Consider the following 14949-nt stretch of genomic DNA (forward strand, 5'->3'; position numbering starts at 1 on the left):
GATGTTCATAAAAGCTCAGGTTAAAGTTGAAGGTCATTATATCAGAAATAGAGAAAACTGAAGAAAAAGTGACTTTTTCAATACATCATTAACTGAACATAAAACAAGTGTCTCCATCCGCTGTTAATGATCGAACTCCATGGGTTTTATCGGTGAATCAGTGTTGTAGAACAGGGGTATTCAAATCTGGTCCTCGACGGCCGGTATCCTGCATGTTTTAGATATTTCTCTCTTCCAGCACACCTGGTTCAATTAATGATCAGCTCTTCATGAAGCCCTGCAGAAGGCTGATAATGATGTAATGATTTCCAGGTGTGATGGAAGAGGGAAATATCTAAAACATGTAGGATACCGGCCCTTGAGGACCAGATTTGAATACCCCTGTTCATGGCGCCACTACCAATTGAAAGGTATACATTGTGGACCCTTTCATAAAATTCAGTCTCTTGTTGATCTGCCGGAGTCCCGGGGGGAGGAGGAGGGGGAGGGGGGTAGGTTGTAGGTATATGTGGTCCGACTCCCGGCTTCTATGCATCTCGTATACAACGGTTCTTACACAACATTTTCCACAGCTTCTAGCCTGTATCTGCTGGACCCCCTCTACTGTTCTATGGGACCCCACAAATGCTGGGTCCCATGAATTTGTCATGTTTACCCCCCACCTTATCAGCGCCCCAGCCCCTGTTGTAGAAGGTGATGTTGAAGACATTTTCACGTTTACTGTGAAGCCTCTGAACATCCAAATGGGTCATATCTGATGACTGTGAAAAGATGACAAACTGCATTTTACACTAATTATTTGCATGTATTGACAGGATTAATGGATCAGAGGCTATTAAACATTTCATATCAGTCGATGCTTTTGGTTGCTGGTGGCTGTACAACAGTGTATTATACAAAATCTGTCTTTGGTCACAAGTTCAGAAGTTCTACAGGATGAAAAAGAGAGAAAATCTGCAAAAATCCAGAGCTAAGGAAATGTAATAAATATTATAATGACCGTATGTATGACAGATATTAGTATCATTACCGTTTTTAGCACATTTGCACTTACTACTTCTTTTCCCCCAACGCAATATGTTTTCTGTGTTTGCATGTTCACAGTAGAAAGTGAAATACATTTGCAAAAACTTTTGAATATCTTCTTTATGTATTGCCAGCATTGTCTTATTGTTGTGTAATGGTTGGCATGGCCATAATTTAGATAAATTACAGGCAGTCTTGAACAAAGGCTTTAGGTAGGTATTTTAAAGGACTGACTGAATAAAAAAGTGAGAAACAACATCTCTTCCTTTCATCCTTTCTTTTCTATGTTCTCTGTAATTATGGAAATGCATGTCAATAAAAAACCCAAGAGGAAAAACTGTGCCTATCAAATCTTACTTATAGTCAGGATTCTGTTTCTTTACGTGTAATATTGTTTGCTTCCCAGGCTTCAACACAAAGAGGGGATTGCAGAGCGAATTCTATCTAGTCCAGCATTCCTCTAAGCCCCTTCCCGCACAAACATCATATTTTCTGACAATTCCCTCCCCCATCCTCTTCCTCCTAAGTGCCCTTCCATTTTTGTTAATCAAAATATATTCACACAATCTCCTCTGCCTCTCCAGCAGGATCTGAGAAGCTGATTGGCAATTTCAGCAGCAAAACCATAGTTCAGGGGAGGTGGGGGGGGGAGAGGGGGGAATGGACATAGCTGATGTGAGAGCTCCCCTGCTGTTACCATGGCAACATCTCAACAAGAGGAGTGAGAGCTGAAAGGGAACAGAGAGAAAGAGACAGAGAGAGAGAGAGAGAGAGGGGAAAGATACGGTCAGATGTGAACACTCTATTCTGATTTGATAGTCTGATATACAACTCACAGTTTATTACCAGACCCTCCTGCTTCACAAACACACACACAGATACATATGTTGCTTAAAAATCACATTCACGGAAACACAGACTCTGGCTCGACGCCGTAACGAGCAGCATCTGTGCCTCGCTGATAAAACTGCCTCATATGCTGAAAAAAAAAAAAAGAACAAGTGTAGGAGAGGCAAGTGTTTGCTTTTACTTTTACAATGACTAGCAGCAGGCCTAACTGTCTCCATCACACACCCCACTGACTTAAGCATCTCATCATCATCATCTTTGCTCTGCTCATACAGATCTGTCTGGACTTAATAAAACTGTCAGACCACCAACTGGGACCGTTAAATAAAGGCCGCATGAAGGCTCAACGTGCTGTCTGAGCAGCTCAGCGGAACAGCTTGTTAAAGACGAAAGATATGACATTAAAACGATAGACAGACAGACAGACAGACAGACAGACAGACAGATAGACAGATAGACGGATAGATAGATAGATAGATAGATAGATAGATAGATAGATAGATAGATAGATAGATAGATAGATAGATAGATAGATAGATAGATAGATAGATAGATAGATAGATAGATAGATAGATAGATAGATAGATAGATAGATAGATAGATATTTGTTTTGATGTGCATTAAATGGATAACATTGGTCAACAACAAATTTATTGTTTAAGTTTTTTGAGCTGATATAGGATCATTTTGGTGTGCTGAATCCAAAAATCACATTAATTTTGCTCAATCAGGTCAACTTTCTGTACCATGCTATATATTGGCTTTTTAACATTTTTGCTTACATTTATGGGCATTTTCACATCATATGATACAAAATTCTTTCATATTTCTTGCAATACACGAGTTCTGAAGATTTACTTTTGCTAATTTATGATTGTTTTTTTTTTAATATTACAGGTGAATGAAATGGCTTCGACTAGAAGATCTTGCAAAAATAAGCCTGACGTATTCTGCTACATCTGCGGTGAATACACCGTTGTACCTAACAGGAATCCTGTTAGAAAATGATTTTTTTTCTCTTGAAACTTATTTTGGGTGAGAACTATACAAAAAATCAACTGATAAAGTCACAAAAATGAAATCAATTTTGTGAGAAGATCAAATTTTTCAAAATCAAATTAGCAAAAAAAAACCTGATTGAGGAAAAACAGATGTCATTTTTGGATTTAGCGGCACAAAATGGTCCTAATTCAGTTGAAAAAACCTAGACAACTTGCAAAAAACATTTTTTTGTAACCCAGTGTAATAAATATTAACCCTTTCATACATGAATTATGAGAATCTTTGTCAATATTTTTTTTCTTGAGTGTTTTTATTCCTCTTTAGGCATGAAAAAAACAATGCAAATGATTTATTTATTTTTTTTATGAACCTATTTTTCGTGGAGTCACAAAAATGTCCACTCCGCTGGACACCATGCATTTAATTTTGAAGCAAAGAAACATGCATTTAAAACTCATCATCAGAAAGTGATATACTGTGTGAAAACTATGAAATAAAAACATTTTTAATGCCGCTAATTGCTAAATCGCTAACGTTTTCTCATATCTTATCATACTCTAATATTAGTTATTACTCATTTCATGGAGAGAATATCCTCCTGAGACTCAGGAAATTGACAGTTTTAGCTGTTTTACATTAAAAAAAAAAATGTCTTGACTGGAAACTGCATAATACAACAGTTTTTTCAGATACATTTTTAAAATAATTTTTATTTATTGATTGATTTTTTTAATGGAATGTCCTTTGCATTTTTTAAGTAAAACTGTCAAACTTTTGTCCCCTACAGAGGACAAAATGCATTGCTGGGTCTCAGGAGGATATGCCAAAAAAAAAACAAAAAAAAAACAAAACTTTTTGTTCCCAAAAACTATTAATTACAGTCTAATAACAATTAGCAACTGATTTACACTAAAACATGTTACTGCAGATCAGGTTTAACATGAACAGTAAAGTTACAATAATTTTATGAACTGCAGTGTTTGGGATGATGCATAAGCGTCCACTGTGTTGGATGATATGCAATTAAAACAACAAAACCCATGAATATACAAGAAAACAGCTGTGGAATATCTGTCCACTGTAGTGACCACTATGCATGAAAGGGTTAAAGAGACCATTTAGGCTCTAAGAATAAAACACTGCAAATAAACAATAAAAGTTAACAAAGTTTATTACATGTTTATATACAAACAACCCTGCAAGGCACACCTTTATTTAAATAAGAATATACAATACATTTTATTCTTGAAACCAAACAAGTTTTAGTTGTGAAATATATATTAATACAAGTCTGCTTATTGTTGGACAGAGAGAAGGCCGCAAGTTGTAAATGTTCAGTGAAACAAACTCTATGAAGGATAACATGAATCAATAAGTCAATGGTATAAACAACTCATCAAATGAATGTATTTTGTGAAGTTTTCAAAGAAAAATGCAACTTCTGATGAAGCTCATTTGTCATTTCTGATGAGTAACTAATGAAGAAAAAAACATACTTCAGTACTATGAAATTCTTTTAAGAGGTATTGAACAGTATTAAGTATTGAATGCTTACAGAAGAAGCAGCTTGGCATTTGTAGAAAATGTACACATCTGTAAATAAATGCTTATGTGACAACCTCTGTCAGGGGGACAAACTGGGGTTGAAATGGAATTAAACTCCTTCAGGCCATTGAAAGGGTACCACATTTGTTAGAAAAATGTAAATATGTTACCTAATTCACTGACTATTCTAATACATAATATAAAAGCATCTCATAATACTGTCATAATGTGTACCGCGTTAGTCCATGTTTCTTTGTTAGCTGTGATAGTGTGCACAGGGAAAGACACTGGGGGCGAAATGAAAAAATAAAACTGTTAAGCAGCACTGAAAAAAAAAAGTTTGATATGGCGTTTGGAATATATCTTAAAAAATAACAAAACTGCTTTTTTCATGACAGTTCATGGTGAAGGCAACTTGAGCATCCACAAAAACAGCATATTATGCTTCACACAGTGTGAATCTGTACATTGTTCAATACAGACCATTGATCATGGAGCGTTCAGTTGTGTCATCCTGTCACTCTGCTGAAGCTGCCATTATATTAAAAAAAACAAATGTTTGTCCAACATCAATCAGGACGAGTGTGAAATCACTGTGTTTCTGAGTGCTCACAGCACATAAAGCCGAGATTGAAAGATGAAAAGATGCTAATGACAAAGGCCTGCCGTGACTCATCAAAAAACAAAACTAAACTAAACAATGGGGCAAAACACATTAACTGTTGGGACTTGAAGCTCAGGGACATTAAGATGCAGGCTGTCATAATCACAAGATTTGTCTCTATGAAATGTCATGACCTACCGCGACACGGCGGATTTATGCTGTCTGTAAAACCGCTCCTTAGCTTACAACTACTAGTTCAACAAAGGTCCATCAAAGTTTCCATTTTTTCTTCGTAGCTTTCGAAAGACCAGGGTGCTTGATCGGAGAGGATCGCTTTAGTAGCTCTGGAAGACTGAGAAGACAGTGTTAGTCAGCCTTTTCCCCTGGACTCCATCCTCTGGTGTTTCAGGGTCTTCTAGGATGTATGTTTTATTGAATATTCCTATTGCCGAGGCTCCGTGTGCTTGGTCATTATCATGCCAGGAGGCCTAGTCGCTTGACTTTAGCAGACAGAAAAGAGTGGATGATGAAGACTATGGTCTTGGGGCAACCGTGGAGGTCCAGTTGCTGAAAGAGAAAAAATGAGATTGAGGGAGACAGTCTAGTTCAAGTTAGAGTGAGTGAAGGAACACACAAGCTTTGACTCCAATTTAAAGCTCATTTTGTCACGTTTGATGAGCAATTGACAAATGCAGCTAATTATTGTGGTCTTATAAAAGCACTTTAAGTAAATGTCCAACTTACAATTTCTGCCTCAGGGCCCCCAAAGTCAAGGAACATCATGCGGACTCCATCGTCTGAGGACATTCTCAATCTCTCAAAGGGCTGCTGCAGCAGAATACTTTTCCTGACACCCATCTCCTCCGTGAACAGTGTGAAGCCCTCATCAATGTGCACTCCCAGGGTGCACTCCTTTCCATTCCAGCTGCAGGCTGTACGGATACACACAAATCCATATTTACATTACACATTGTTTATGCTCCTATGTGTTGAAGTTCTGTCTGTATCCCCTAAAAGTTTGATATGTTACTGTGCCAGAAGGATGAAAAATGTGTTTATTAAAAAACACTCATTGTGGCATAGAGGGTCCGGCTACGTCTAAGATGAGTTAAAATATTTCTTATATTCAGTTCAGAGCATTTAAGAGTGTTTTTCTTCTGAATGATTTACCAGTAAGAGTAATTACTGAAGACTCTCTGAAACCCTTAATGCTTGTACTTGATGCATTTACTGATCGTACATGGACACTCCCTGCTTCACACTTATGGTAGCGCAAAGTGAAGACTGTAAACACACCTCACTGCTTAACTGATGTGAATGAAGTCTCCAGACAGAAGGTGAAATGAAACCTAGTTTATTTTTTTCTGGCCAAAACACTTTTCATCTACTGTACATTTATTATTGAGGAGTGTTAGAGAATAAATAACTTTTGCCCCCTTATTTGTATTCATTGTGTGTTATGTTCAGATTGCAAATCTTAACTGTAACCATTTAGATATGGTTTGTTTCCAGAAGATGCAAAAACCATCATTTCATTTAAATTATCAGTGTGTAGTTGATGCTTCATGTCCTTATTCAAATGGTGGTTTGTGTGTTTTGTTGACTTTTGTAAGAATTATTTGCTTTTGCTAGAAATCCACATAATATTTTTCTGGTGTTGTGAAAGATTTTGTGATAAGTGTGTTGTCATTTGCTATAGATACTAATTCAAATCAATCAGGATCAGCTTTAATGGTTTAGTGTGCTCCACCTCAAACCACCAGCAGATGGCACTGTAACAACAGGTCAACGCTGAACTGCATGTGGACCGGCATCTGTCTCACAAAGTAGGACTTGACCCTTCCAAAACTAACTTAGATTAATTAAATGTTATAAATGGACAATCACTGATTAGCTAGTTTGTGTGACAATCTGGCCTAAAAAGTACTGAAAATAGGTTGGAAAAAAAAAACACACTCTTCGCATTGAGGACAGCATTTTTGTCTCCTTTTCCAAGTATAGTGAAACACAAGGCTTTTACAAACACGGCCAATGTAAATCAGCAGAGACTGGAAATATTTTGCACAGCTACACAGTCATGAAATCTTATTGTATGATGAACAATAAAACTCCTAATCCTGCTTTGTGAGACAGGGCCCTGCTATGTTTGTGTGTACCTGTTGAATGGAAACCAAATCAGCATATCCAGGTGGTATTCTTTTGATGAAATATGCTTGTCTGTGTCTGTGTGATGGAAATAACAACAGGGCTGTTTTTGTGAATCTCAACAGATCACAAAAGGTATATTTACTGTGTTACTGTTGTAAACACACCTTCAAAAGAGTCAGAAACCAAATAATGCAGATTTACTTTTCTCAAATGGATTGGTGTGAAAAATGTCAATCTTGTCAAAAATCCCCCCCCCCCCCCCCCCCCCCCCCATTAGGAACATTTACTAGAGGACTACTGAAAACAAAGCCATTTTCCTACAAATAATTTCCAAGTGAATGTGTTTTGAGTTATTAATACATTATTAATGAGGTTAATAATTTTATAAAGAGCATATAAACACTAACTGAATCTTTTATCTCACTAAAATGCAAATAGAGACTGCACTCTTACTAATACCGACTATTGAAATATGTGTATTTAATCTGTTTGTGGGTGTCTGTGGGATGAATTTATAATGGTTGAAATTTACATAACAAAAACTAATGTGTGCTTGAAAACATCAAGCACTGAAGAAACAAACAGGATCGTGGTTGTGTACCCGTGGTGACCTCCTTGATGAGCTCAGCAGCGTTGTGGCAGCCCTCCACCAGCAGATGAGTCCATGTGGACAGCTCCTTGGCAGAATCCACCCTGAACACATGAGTCTCCACACCTTGCTTTGTGCCCGAACGCAAGCCAAACGACAGCTCAGAGTCCAGGAGAGGAGAACTTTTTCCTGGGCCAGAGTGGACCAGTCTGAGGGTGGAGCAGAAAGAGCGTCATAAAAATGAATCTGGAAAAAAGAGGTTACACATCCCTAACACTACAGGAAGTGTTACATATTGTTAGCCTCATAGCATAATTGCCTACCTCATACATAAATGGACAGAAGTATTAGGACACGTTGAATTCAGGTGTTTCTTTTCTAACAGGGGTCTACAATACAAAACCATCATGACAAATATCATAATACAGTTTTATATTGTGATAAATTTCATATTAATTATTAATATTGATTTTTAATTCTCAAATCAGTATGAACAGGACATCTTACAGCTATAGCCATGATGTGTCCCAATATTTTTGTCCATATAGTTTATAAACATCAGTATTTCCTTAAAGTTTAATGGTAGAGTTTTGTCTTCCTAAGTGAGATATGAAGAAAGTAGATGGTTAGTTGTGGTATAAAATGATTATTTAGTCAGAGCACAATTTTTTTTTTTTTTTAATTTAGAGGTAGAACATTCAAAATCATAGTCATGTATGAAAAAAAATCAGTGTTGAGAGAAATGCTGAGACATTTTTGGAGCGCAGATAACAATTTAAAACTAACCAATGCAATGATGTCTTTCACAATATAAAACTATATTAATATATTTGTCATTATTATTTTGTAGCCGAGACCCCTGTTAGAAAAGAAACACCAGAAATCAACATGTTCCAAAACTTTTGTCCATTTGTGTATGAGATATGCAATTATGCTATGAGGCTACCGAGATGTGTGCGTAGTTGGAAGTGTGTGAAACGTCAGAGAAACATATGACTCATGATGGGCGTTTTAAAATGGAGCTGCACCCCACCAATTTAAAACAAATTTCCTGCATTTTTACTCCACCTAACATCTTGAGAATGCATCAACAGAAGTACAGAACTAGTGGAAACGTTTACGAGAAGAATAACTATTCAATATTCTTACAGACATTCCGTATAACTGTCAGTCTAGAGGTCGACTGACAGTGGATTTTTAAAGGCTGATATAATGGCAATAGTTTGCAACAGGGAAAAGGAAACAACTGACTAATCATCTAAAATGACTGCCTGCTAGAAAAAATTATCCACAGAGCTGGCATTTGAACTGCAGTGCTTGGTGGTCTTTGGAATCAATGGGCGAAAACTCAATAATTACCTTAGAGTATATTGAAATTCAAGTGGTTTGTGGGAAAACAAGACTTCTACCCACTTAAATGGACTCAGGCTGTAGAAAATCTACCGTGCGATGCAGATTCTAAGTCATCCCTTGTGTTTTATTAGGGGAGTTAAATACCTGACTGACAGCTGTAATGGCCTATCACTGATTAGATGCAGTCTGAAGTGACTCTACTGCTCTTCTCTGTGGTTTGCGTTGTCTCTTTTCCATAGCAGCATGAATCAGTGTCATGTTCATCTGCACTGTTGCCCATGAAGTCGGAATAAAATATTTTTTCCTCCTCATGAAATGATTTTGGCAATGTAGTTTATTCTGGATAGACAAAGTGAAACCATCTTAGTATGTAATCGTTGCACCTGGTCAAAGGTGATTCCTGAGGTGGAAAAATAGGAATAAAAAGCAGATTGTGTCTGAAAACAAAATTATTCCAACTTTATTGGCAGCAGTGTATGTTTATATTTCATCTCTTGGTTTGGAGTGAGAGGAGTGCTGCAGAAGGAAGGAGTGTATTTTTTCTGACATTTTCCCCCTGATTTGGCTCCTGTACCTTCAGCCTTTTTTTAAACTTTAAAAGAAACTGAACTAAATTGCTGAATAAATCTGGATAACTGAACATAAAACTCAAAATAATGAATCTGTAAGGAATAAATCTATAAGAGAAGATGAAACTTACTATAGACAAGAAGTTCTGTGTGTGGGGTTTTTCTTGTTTACTTTTCCTCAGTATCAGGAATTTCAGTTGAGAAGTCAATATTCCATTACTTGAGCTTTCTGCCAATACTGATAATTTGTAAAACATACTATTTGGTTGATGCCATGCATTTAATCGGTTAATCTCTGCTATCTAGAGGCAAAAATATCAGCATTTAAAATAAATGGTCACTGTCTTGTACCACTGAATCTTGTCAAAACAATGCAATATGTGGGGATTTGTGAGGATAAACTGATTTACTAGCAGTGCGCACTAGGGGTTGCATCTTTCAAAGGTGCAAAATAGCACGTCTGAATCGAGTTTGTACATTTGCCACAATGAATATGCAATATGGGGTGTTTACACGCAATTGTGCGTGTGCTGAGAGGAGAAAATGTAAATATATTAATTTAGCACACGCAAAGTGATTTATCAAACCTGAAAGTAATTTTGCTCATAGAAACTACGCCTATATTTAACACGTCTCAAAGGGAGGTGCCAACAGTTTGTACGTGTAATTGCATACACATGGAAGTGGTTATTGTCGCAAAAAGGAGACATCGAAATGATAAAACGAGATGCATTTTTCACCCCCATGTGAACATTTTTGGAATGATACTTTTCCACTTGATCTGACGATTGTGATTAAAAATACGCACCGACATTAGGCTACAGTGTGACAAAACTATGTGCACGTGACAGTTAATCCAACCCCCACCCCCCACTCTACAGTGTATTGTCTCCAGTAGCGTACGCAAAATCCTCATTTAAATAGGCCAAGACTTTGCACCTGTTGTAATTTGCGCAAGCAATTTTTGTAAATCACCCGCAAACCACGGTTCAACCCCACATGCAAAATTCTAGATTGCACACGCAAATTAGTATATGCAAATTGGGACCTTAGTAGATCTGGCCATTAGTGTACAATTCATCCAACGCACACTAGGACTCATCTGAACCTAGGTTTTACTTTAAGTTGCTGATCGAAGCTACACTAAATGCCATGTCACTCAGCCTTGTAAGCCTCTCCAGACTCCTGTGTGGACTGAAAGATTGTGATTGACAGCTAAAGCATGTGGTGGCAAACAATCAGCGGCACCTTCAACTGAACTGACTCAACGGGTGGTCTAAAATATGCCTGATGTTTTTGTCAGCTGTTAAACCCCCCCTCACAAAAACCACCTCTGATACAGGCGGCTTACATAATGACCTAATATTGGGGACAGTATTATGATAAGGTTATTTTCACAGACAAAAACTGGGGAGGCAGAGCCATAACTTTGCTCTTCTTAATCAAATAATGGGGATGTATTTGCTCCACTGCTGAGGAGCCTGTGTGACTCATTGGATCTGCTTCCTCAAACGTTTTCCGAATGAATGTTACATCAACCTACAAAATATCCAACATTATCCAATGATGGAAAGAGTGAATATGCACTCTGGGAAAAAAAAGACTATGGAAAGGTTTTATAAGACCAAACCTGGCAGCCAAGTGTTTACTTTATGAAACGCCGTATTTGTGTGTGAATGTTTGGCGTAAAACAGTAATATAAAACAGATGTACAGTGTATATATGAGCAGCTGAGCATATGTACCTGGTAGTGATCAGCGGGTGACTCTTGGTGGGGCTGCTGACATTCTCTTTGCTTTCAGGCATGGAAGAGTACAGGAGCAGGTCTTTGTCAGTCAATACAGCCAGTACCGGTTTCTCTGGACCCTGGGCCATCTGTACACATGCACAACCAAAACAGAATTACAGTAATCTGTTACTTTGATGATGGCATATTTATTTATCGCAGCCAGGACATATAGTCTTACCTTGAATATATCCTATATGACCTGTATATATCCTTATTTGTACATATTTCTCATCTGTTGTATAATTAGCTTTTGTACATTTCAGTAGTTTTAGTTGTACTTTAGTAGCATATCGTCGCTGTCGGGTGTAAACCTTGTAGGTCTTTTTTTGTCATAAAATGATTCTATGGGTCGGTCTTCACATTGGGCTGACAGTTTTAGAAATATTTAACCAAAGAAAAGTGTTGAAAATGGTTTGTGACTACATCTCTTAACTCCATTCATTTATTTACAATATGTTTATGTTTATGTTTACGCATTTGGCAGATGCTTTTTTCCAAAGCGACTTACAGGAGAAAACCAATTAAATCACTCAATCAATCAAATTTTATTTATATAGCGCCAGATCACAAAAAAAGTTATCTCTTGACATTTTATATATAGAGTTGGTCAAAACCAGACTCTAAGTCAATTTACAGAAATACATTGTTTTTCCAGTTTCCTGAAAAATAACCGTTTTGGAGATAAGAGGTTTTCTGCCCGACAGCAACAAATAGGTATATTTATCCTGGAGCTTTTTGCACATGCCTACACTTTTCAGTATTTTGTGTGATATTTTTATACAGTCTTTTTGCACTAAGTGTTTTTGCTGCTAAACTGATCTTCATTGTTAATGTGACTGACAATAAAGATCTATTGTATTCTATTGTATTGTATTCTATTCTATTCTATTCAGTTAGGAGGAGGATATCAGCTGGCCTCCATTGAGATCTGTCTTCTTGCGTACCTGCTCTGTTATCCAGCCCAGATGTTTGACATCCATGCCAGACTGCATACTCTTCATCTCTTCCTTCACTCGAGGTAGAAGGTTGGCAGCACCAGCCTGGATGGCGTTGTACCAGGACTGAGCCATGGCTGGGTCTTTTGCCCGGAGGAACACAGAATTCTTTCTGTTGGAGGAAACCACCTCGAAATACCTGGCAGATGTGAGGAGGGGAAGAGAGTGGAAACATGGGTACAGGCTGAAATAAAAGACAAACTGCAGAAGAAAGTAAAAGCTTGCGGGGGAAGAGGGAGTTTCAGACATTAACAAAGGGAATATATGATAAGGATAAGAGGTCCCTTTGACAATGTTCTCTCTGAACTGTTTTGTTATTTTCAAGCTGAAAATTGTCAGGATTTTTTTTCAAAGCAATGCAACAAACATCTGACAAGCAGTACCTGTTTTCTACGTCCGGAGGGCACTGTTTTCGTGACACCTGGCACATCTTCAGTGGGATGCTACGGGGCTCCTTCACCTCGGCGGGGGAGAGCTCCGTGCCCCTCTGAGGTGTGGAGGGAGGGGAGTCCCATGGGAGGGCGGCCCCGGGGGACCCCGAACTTTTAAAGAAGGCTGACATCTCCTTGATGTACTTCACTGAACCAGAGCAAAAGAGTGGGAGGGAGACAAGAATTAGATAAAGAGGACCAGGAGGAAAAAGCACAAGAGGACAGGGGGTTCTGGGATATGAATATAGACCCTGCAACTTTAGAAATGAGTTGAAAACTAGCAAAAACTCATCAAAGGAGATCCTACTGCACTGTCACATAGATTCTCTTAAACATACTGAGCCAAAGTGCAGTTCCCTGAATAAAACACTTCCCCCGCAGGACTTAAAATGCTGCTGTTTGGCTTGTGCTTGGAACACAATTTTATAATCTTGTAAAAACAAATACATTTGTACCTCACTAGATGAACGAAATTACTACTGAGCACCAACAACTTTACTAATTAACCCTAACTCTAAGTTTGGAGGGATGGCGGTGCCTATCCATACAATAAGACGAAGATGGTGTCAAACATACGGCCCCCGGGCCAAAACTGGTCTGTCAAATGCCCAATCCCCCTTGTGGGATGAAGTGAAAATATTACCTATTAGTCATCTTAGTTCAGAGGCCACATACAGCCCTATATTGGTCTCAAGTAGGTCAGACCAGTAAAACACAATTACAATAACCTATAAATAATGACAGCTCCAAATTTTTTCTCTTTGTTTTAGTGTAAAAACATAAAATTACATGAAAATGTGAACATTTACAAACTATCCTTTCACAAAAAATGTCAATAACTTGAAAAAATATGAACAACCTGAAATGTGTTAAGAGAAGTAAGTGCAATTTTAACAATGTTCTGCCTTTTACCAAATGTTTTGTGCATTTATAGATCCAGTGCAATCTAGAAGTTATAATGCACATGTGTAAATGATAAACTGAAGAATACTGTTATAACTGCTATTATTTTTCTTAAGAAATTTCAGGTTATTCACATTTTTTTAAAGGATAGTTTGTAGATGTAAAAGTTTTCATAATTAATTTGACTATTTTCACTGATATTATTTCACTGGTTCAGCCCACTGAATGCTGAATGTGGAACCTGAACTAAAGTGAGTCTGACACCGTTGCCTTTGACATATTACCACTTCATCACAGCGCTGACATATAGAGATGAACATTTACTCTCATTCAACATTTACATCATGTTGCATGTTTTTGGACTGGGGTAAGATGCTGGAATACCAGGGAGAACCCACACAGACATGGGGGGGGGGGGGCATGCAAACCTTGGTCTGATCCCGGCCAGCGCAGGCTTCCAGGACCTTGTTGCTGTGAGGTGACAGTGCTAACCACTGCACCACCGCTAACTATTTAATATCTAGTTAATGATTCACAAATTATTCTGTTGCCACTTCATGAGCTCCTGTATTACAATCATCGCACTTACTGTACTCGTTATTAAAATGTTTTGCAAAAGTAAAACAACTTCACAGCTTGTCTTTAAACGATAACACTGTTCCAAAAAATGACTTACTACATGAATTTCTGTGAGCTCTAAGTCTACGCGTAGTGTTCAAGTTGTTGCACTACTTACACCTACACACACCTTCGCACAGACACACACAGACACCCACACAGACATACATGCACTCACATAAACACACATGGCTTCCTCAGCTTCAGTCCAGTAGGCTGTGGTATGGGTTTGGCAGGGACTAGCCACTGCTGGAGTAAAAATAGCTCAGAGGACATGGCAAGGCATGAGGCTGAAAAGGCTGGAGGCAGAGCTCTGGTTTCACTGGGGAAGTGTGAAGTGCTCTTCTTGCACAGTACAAGAGGCATGTGGCCAGAGGGCAAGCAGAAGAGTCACAGCGCAGGACAACAGGAGTGAGAGGAGGGGGGCTTCCATCAATCCCAAAATAGAGACCGGTCAGTCAATCAGTCAGTCAGTCAGTCAAGTCGGCACACATACAGTTGAAGCACTGCATCAAATCTGTGCTGGCT

The 14949-nt window shown here is 38.2% G+C and overlaps 1 protein-coding gene across 1 annotated transcript in view; it reads right to left on the bottom strand.

The window, feature by feature from the left end:
* Positions 1 to 4030: 4030 nt before the first annotated feature.
* snta1 (syntrophin, alpha 1) overlaps positions 4031 to 14949 on the bottom strand; it is a 58299-nt gene continuing 47380 nt past the window's right edge. The window contains exons 3-8 of the mRNA XM_030133945.1: positions 12853 to 13048; positions 12419 to 12608; positions 11430 to 11560; positions 7776 to 7972; positions 5771 to 5958; positions 4031 to 5593 (exon numbers count right to left, since the gene is read on the bottom strand). Coding sequence (XP_029989805.1) covers positions 5501 to 5593; positions 5771 to 5958; positions 7776 to 7972; positions 11430 to 11560; positions 12419 to 12608; positions 12853 to 13048 — 995 coding nt within the window. The 3' untranslated portion in view covers positions 4031 to 5500. The remainder of the gene's footprint in view (positions 5594 to 5770; positions 5959 to 7775; positions 7973 to 11429; positions 11561 to 12418; positions 12609 to 12852; positions 13049 to 14949) is intronic.

The sequence above is a fragment of the Sphaeramia orbicularis genome, chromosome 5 (genome assembly GCF_902148855.1).
Source record: "Sphaeramia orbicularis chromosome 5, fSphaOr1.1, whole genome shotgun sequence".
Taxonomy (NCBI): domain Eukaryota; kingdom Metazoa; phylum Chordata; class Actinopteri; order Kurtiformes; family Apogonidae; genus Sphaeramia; species Sphaeramia orbicularis.